The 6,572-nt window shown below is 31.5% G+C and overlaps 1 protein-coding gene across 2 annotated transcripts in view; it reads left to right on the top strand.

Annotated features, from left to right (window-relative positions):
• KRIT1 (KRIT1, ankyrin repeat containing) overlaps window positions 1-5,379 on the top strand; it is a 29,759-nt gene extending 24,380 nt beyond the window's left edge. For both annotated transcript variants that reach the window (XM_012721108.1, XM_012721107.1), the window contains exons 13-17: window positions 333-499; window positions 1,099-1,186; window positions 2,016-2,222; window positions 3,662-3,778; window positions 4,243-5,379. In XM_012721108.1, the coding sequence (XP_012576562.1) occupies window positions 333-499; window positions 1,099-1,186; window positions 2,016-2,222; window positions 3,662-3,778; window positions 4,243-4,311 (648 nt within the window). In that variant the 3' untranslated portion in view covers window positions 4,312-5,379. The remainder of the gene's footprint in view (window positions 1-332; window positions 500-1,098; window positions 1,187-2,015; window positions 2,223-3,661; window positions 3,779-4,242) is intronic.
• The last annotated feature ends 1,193 nt before the right edge of the window (window positions 5,380-6,572 follow it).

The raw sequence follows: 6,572 nt of genomic DNA, 5'->3' as shown, positions 1-6,572 counted from the left end.
TTCTCAGTGCTGTGCTTTAACCCGCTGCGCCACCAGGGAGGGCCAATACTTCCTGATTCTTTGTCCCAAAAATTAATCAAACAGACAACAAGGTTAACCAAATTTCAGCACATAAATATTTTATTGACCATCTCTAAACTTTGTAAATGTTTTATGCCTGATTGCTTATATTGCTTTTTATATTATTAAAAGTCAAAGATACTGATTTGTCAACCCTGCTGTAAAAGCAAAATATTCCTTTATATACTAAATGACTTTTTCTTCTTTATAGTAGTGACAAATTGTATATTTGTAACAGGAAATGATATCCAAATTGTACTTTTTCTTTTAAGATTGAAGACCCCCTAGCTATTCTTATTCTCTTCGATGAAGCCAGATATAATCTATTGAAGGGCTTTTATACAGCTCCCGATGCTAAACTGATAACATTGGCAAGTCTGCTATTGCAAATAGTTTATGGAAATTATGAGAGTAAAAAACACAAACAAGGATTCCTAAAGTAAGTACTTGATGCAAAGTACGGTCTTATACTATGCTCAATTTTGTTCTATCAAGAAAGTTTAGAAATAATGTTATAAGGAAAGCTCATTGGTTTGGAATTAGATAATACAAAGCATGGAAATAGTAAATCGTTCTTTAAGTTATACTCTGAAAATTAAAGTTATACAGGAAATATTTAACTATAAATGTTAGGTTTACTTTTTATCTTTCTCTAGTATTTGTTTAAATAAGTACACTAAAACCCAACTTGAATAAATAATACAACTTGAAAAGACAGGTGTATTTAAAAATTGTACCATTAAAACCAGGCTCTCATCTTTAGTCTCTGGAGAAAACACTCTGCTCAGGTTTTAGGCATCTAAAGTTTGCTTACTATGGTTTTCAGGAGTAAGATTTATGGTTACCAAAAGAAGAAACATTTACCTAAATTGAGAATGATAGGATGGTGACTTTCTCTTGAAATTTTTAGAATTCTCTGGTATTTTTAAGACATTTTTTCTACAACATGTAACTTAAAGCCATTTGTGTATAAATGATTATAGTGCTTTAGCTACTAGAGGTGATTTTTGTGAAACATGTTGGCATATTTGCTTACAGTGAAGAAAATCTAAAATCAATTGTACCTATTACCAAATTGAAAAGTAAGGCACCTCATTGGACAAATCGAATACTTCACGAATACAAGGTAAGCCATTTCTTAGAAATAAAAAGCCATTTTATAACCTAGTTGAAATTTTGTTAGTTCATTAATAATGTTTTAAACATAAACACATTAAATTTAGTCACACAAACAAGGATTCCTAAAGTATTTAATGAAAGTAAAAGTAGATCTTCTAGTTCACATACCCCAAACTGAAAGTAAGATATTTTATTTTTAATCATGTAGAATCTTTCACTAGATACCTTCTAAATACCTTTTATATATTTCATACTCTGCTAAGAGATGGAGATTAAAAATATGAATTAATGGATGGAGTTAGAAGGGGTTATGCTCAGTGAAATAAGTTAGAAAGAAAAAGTAAATTATTGGGTGGTTTCACTTATAGGAAGAATATAAGGAAACCAAATAAGGGGGAAAATAATAACAGTAAAAAAAATACAACAAAACTAGACAAAAGTAATCAGACAGCTATAAATCAGAGACGTTCTGCAGGGGAGTGAGTGTACAAAACAAGGGCAGGACGAGCACAAGGGACTAAGGTGATGGTGCACAGGTGAATTGGTGGCAGCAATTATATAGTGACTATACCTGATGTAAAATATATGCAAATAAAAAACTTAAATATAAAAATAGTATGAATTAATTAATGCAGTTAGACTCTAAGACTACCTATTGACAGGCCTTGATTTTCTCTTTTAATATGATCTCAAAAGAAAAATTATTCTTGGGATAATTGTCACAATATTTTCTTTTTTTGGAGCAGCCTTGATTTTAGAAATTGGTAAGTTTACCTGTGGAGTATCAACTATACATATCTTTCACAACTCTTTGATTTTATCTTACTTGTTTTTAGAATCTTAGTACAAGTGAGGGTGTCAGTAAAGAAATGCATCACCTTCAGCGCATGTTCTTACAGAATTGCTGGGAAATTCCTACATATGGAGCAGCTTTTTTCACAGGACAGATATTTACAAAGGCAAGCCCCAGCAATCATAAAGTCATCCCTGTGTATGTAGGAGTGAATATAAAAGGACTTCATCTCCTCAACATGGAAACTAAGGTAGATTTCCAGTTTTCAACTGTTTTTGACCCAGTACAGTATACAATACTTAAAATAGTACCAGCCTATATGAAAAATCTAGAAGTATATACAAGATTATTGATGCAGTTATATTTATAATAGTAAAGAATGGGGGACTATGAAAAAAAAAACATTATCAATAAGAGATAAACATATTAGTTACAGTACATTATTACATTGAGATATCTTATAACCTTAAAAAATAATGTTGTTTTGTGTAGAATGATCTCCAAGATATATATATTTTAAAAGCAAGGTGCTGGATAACTTGCAGTTTGCTACCATTTGTGTAACATGGGTAGAGATAAACTATTTCCACATTGCTTGTATATGCATAGAAAAGTCTTGATACCTTTAGAGAATGATTATCTGGTAACTGAATCAAAAGTATGTCCATTTGCAATTTAAACAAAATTTTAATTGTGATTATCATACTTATTCAGTAAATCAATTAGATTTAAATGAAAAGAGCTTAAACCTGAAATATAAATATCTGACACTAGAGCTTTATTTTGAAAATTAGAGTTAGTTATAAAAATCACCTTTTGGAAGGCACAATGAAATGTGAAAGGTACTATGAATACACATTTAGAACATTTCAAAACTTTTCACTCAAAGCTTATTACTGGTACTGAGCTTTTAAAAATCTAAGTCACTAGAATATAAATGGGATAATCAATTATTTTCAGTATATCTAACACATTTAACAAGCACATGAACAACTTTCAGGCTTATAATAGGAAGCCAATAAAAACAAAAGTATTTTGTTCATCATGAAGAATAGACTTTCAAGTCAGTTCAAGTAGTAACTAAACTTATAATTGATAAAAGTCAGATTAGGAAATGTATCATAAAGCAAATTTTTATTTTTATTATTATGCTTTATTATCTAATTACATAACTTCTGAAAGTATCTGTTATAGTTCAGTCACTTCAAAAGTCAAGGTTTCAGTTATTTTACCATCTGGTAGATATGCCTGTGAATGGAGATAAAGAGTAGGGACATAAAACTGAATAAGAACAGATTTCAGTAATGGACTTGGAACTTGATTTTTTTCTAAAGTGTCAGATGACAACTTGCTTTTAGGTCATTTTCTTTTTTATCATTGTTCACTAATTTTACATATCTATGTAGCTTTTGGGTTACATTTTCACACCACTGTATGTCACATGATTCTCTCACCTGCTACCAGTATTCCATGCCAATAACCTGCCCCTCTTTCCCTTATACCCTTCTCCCTCCTGTTCTCTCTGGTAACCCGTGTATTTTTTCTATTATTTACATAACTGCTGCAGACAGTGAAGTTAGTGTGGATGCTTTAAATAGGTTTTATTGTAATGCTCAAAATCATGTTTATAGATAAATATAGCGAGAAGATAATTTTTTTTTTATGTAATGATTTCTAATTATGTTGCAGGCTTTACTCATCAGTCTTAAATATGGTTGTTTTATGTGGCAATTGGGAGATGCCGATACTTGTTTTCAGATCCATAGTATGGAAAATAAAATGAGTTTTATAGTTCACACGAAACAGGTAAGTCCTTATCAGTTAATTGGAACTTCTAAAAATGAATTATGTCAGTAAAATTACTTTCTTAATAACATTTTACTTTAAAAACAATCTCTCATACTATATAAATAATATTTAAGACCAAAGTAAAAAAGTCAAGTCTTTTCTAAGCAAACAAACCCAGAAATATATCTGAATAATTTATTTTAGCTTTATAACACTGAAAATTGTTCTTGCTATTTCCTTTTCTCCTGGTCAATATTCTCCTTCTCTACTATCTACATATTAAATAGTCTTTACCTCTTTTTGACCAATATCTATCTGAGCACTAAGTGCATCCAGCAGGTCACTTCTTAAACCCTGAAAAAATTCTCTTGACATACCGCCTCCTAACAAGGAAGTTTCTTTTAATTTATATATTATCATATAATTTTTCTATTCACTTGTATGTACTTTATATTTATTGTTACGTATACTTTACTTTATAGGCTGGCCTCGTGGTGAAGTTGTTAATAAAGTTAAATGGACAGTTAATGCCCACTGAAAGAAATTCTTGAGAGGAAAGCAACTGATACTTAAGCCACATTTTGTGCTGCAGATTTTTTCCATGAAAGATTTCTTACACAATTACTTTTAATAAGGCATTTAGTCTCTTGTAATATATGTGTATACTGTTACATTGTACAGAATCTGTACTTACGCTTGGTGTGTAATATACCAATTAGTTTTGTATAATAACCTTATAAACTATTCTAAGTTTTGAGAGAAACACACATAAAGGTGTAGATTAATTGTCTATTATTAGGCAAAAATTAAGCTTTAGTAAAGTTATTTTTTTGTAAATGGTAAAGAATTTGATGTGGAATGTGATAACATTAAAATAAAGCCTTGGTACATAACTTTGTGTGTCATTTCAGAATATACTGAAAGTAAACATAATGTATTTTCTACTTAAACCAATTAGCACTGTTTCTAAAAACATTTTTAATAATCTATGAACATTTCTCATTGTTGAAATGTGTATCTAGGATAAGCTAATATTTCTCAGTTTAATTATTGAGTTACCTGCACCATAATTAACCTGGATGCCTCTTAAAATCAAGGATTTCAGAGACTTACTGTAGACATGTTCATTCGTTCTCTGGAAATAGGGCCTAGAATTCTTAAGTTTGGGTTGTTTTCTGTTGAAAAATAATTCAACAGAATAATTATTAAAGTTAAGTACATGAACAAAACTTCCTGATGCCCAAGAACATATATGCATAGACACAGACATAGTTATCTCTGTATATCAGCAATTACATTTGTTGTATTTTTATGAGTGGCTTAATGATTTATTTATAGTCTTTACATTGTAGGTACTAGATCACCAAATACATGGTTATTTCATATAGAGGAGTACTGGTATCGGATTAGGACCTAACTTGATTAATTGATATTCTAATAAGCTCAGAAGTATTTATGTGCTAACAGAATCAAGTATTCGGAGTAAGTTCAAAGATAATAATATTTAAAGTTACACTGCGAATTCCAGGTAATTTTTATATGTCACCTTCATATTAATGTCTGCTTATTTTTAAAGTTGCTTTATCTGAGCCTTATTAGAGTTAAAATTATGTGATTGAGTTTACCGAGAAAATCTGGTTTATCTTTAATTCTGTGTTATTTTTTTTTGTACTGTAGATACCGCTTTGTTCATTTTAATTCTCCTGTTGACTTCCAAACATAAAACTTCAGCCTTACCTTCTTTTTAGAACTAAAGATTAATTTCCAGTTTCCTGCTATGCTTGCTCCACCTAAACACCTACACAAAGAATTTCCATTTCATCATAACTGGAAATAGAATTTGTTTCTTACACTTTCTCCATTCTGTCCTCCCACTTGTATTCTGTTTTCTCAATGGCATCATCAAATTGCATTGTTACTTACCCTGGAAATATTGAAATGGTCTTCAGGTTCTCCCTCTTACCAACTTTTAGAATCTTAATGAGTTTTGAGTTCTTTCCCATTCCCATGCTCTCTAGTTGCACTGCAATCATCCTCAAATGTCTCACCTAGTTCAAATTTTGTTTGGCAGTTAACATGAACTCTTGCCACACTGTTGCCAAGTTTGCCTTTCTAATTAATTTGATTACCCTTTGAAAATTACCTTTTGAAAAGCTTTCATTACCTTTGAAAATCTTTCATTACCTTTGAAAATCTTTCATTACTCCTTTATACAGGTTGAATTCATTCTAGATCCTTAGTATTGAATACAGAGTATTAATACCCTGTTACTAACCTGCCTACCCAGATGACTATCTCACTTCTCCCACACTCATCCAGTTCACCAGCCCACCCAATATTTCTTAACCTTACTTCGGCACTCAACTACAGAGTTTTATTACTTTATGACTCAGTAATTTTAGGGACGTAAGCATTTCTGTTTTTAAAAAATTGTATGTGATTTTGATGCTTTCAGACTGTTTGGAAAGGTTTAACATTACAACACACTTTAACTAGAAGATAGATGAATCTTTTCCTTTTGTGGAGGGAGGTGAAGTTGCAGTGAGAGAGCATCCCACAGCTTCCTGCTCCACAGAATACACTGTGCCCTCCCGGAGTTTTACAGTGTGGCAGTCCTGTAGAGAATGGAAGCAGAGAATATTAGAGTAGCATGGCCATTACCTAAAAACATGTAACATTAAAAAGTCAATTTTCCTGCTATGCTTGTGGCGCAGCGGGTTAAATAAAGCACAGCACTGAGAATCTAAAGCTGCTTCCGCATGAGTTCGATTCCCGCCTGACTACATGGCGTGGCAGACCTCTCCTGACCAGC

Source organism: Condylura cristata, unplaced genomic scaffold (genome assembly GCF_000260355.1).
Source record: "Condylura cristata isolate star-nosed mole 26May11 unplaced genomic scaffold, ConCri1.0 scaffold00005, whole genome shotgun sequence".
Lineage (NCBI taxonomy): Eukaryota > Metazoa > Chordata > Mammalia > Eulipotyphla > Talpidae > Condylura > Condylura cristata.
The sequence above is the reverse complement of the archived record's forward strand: the minus strand, read 5'-3'. Positions and strand labels throughout refer to the sequence as shown.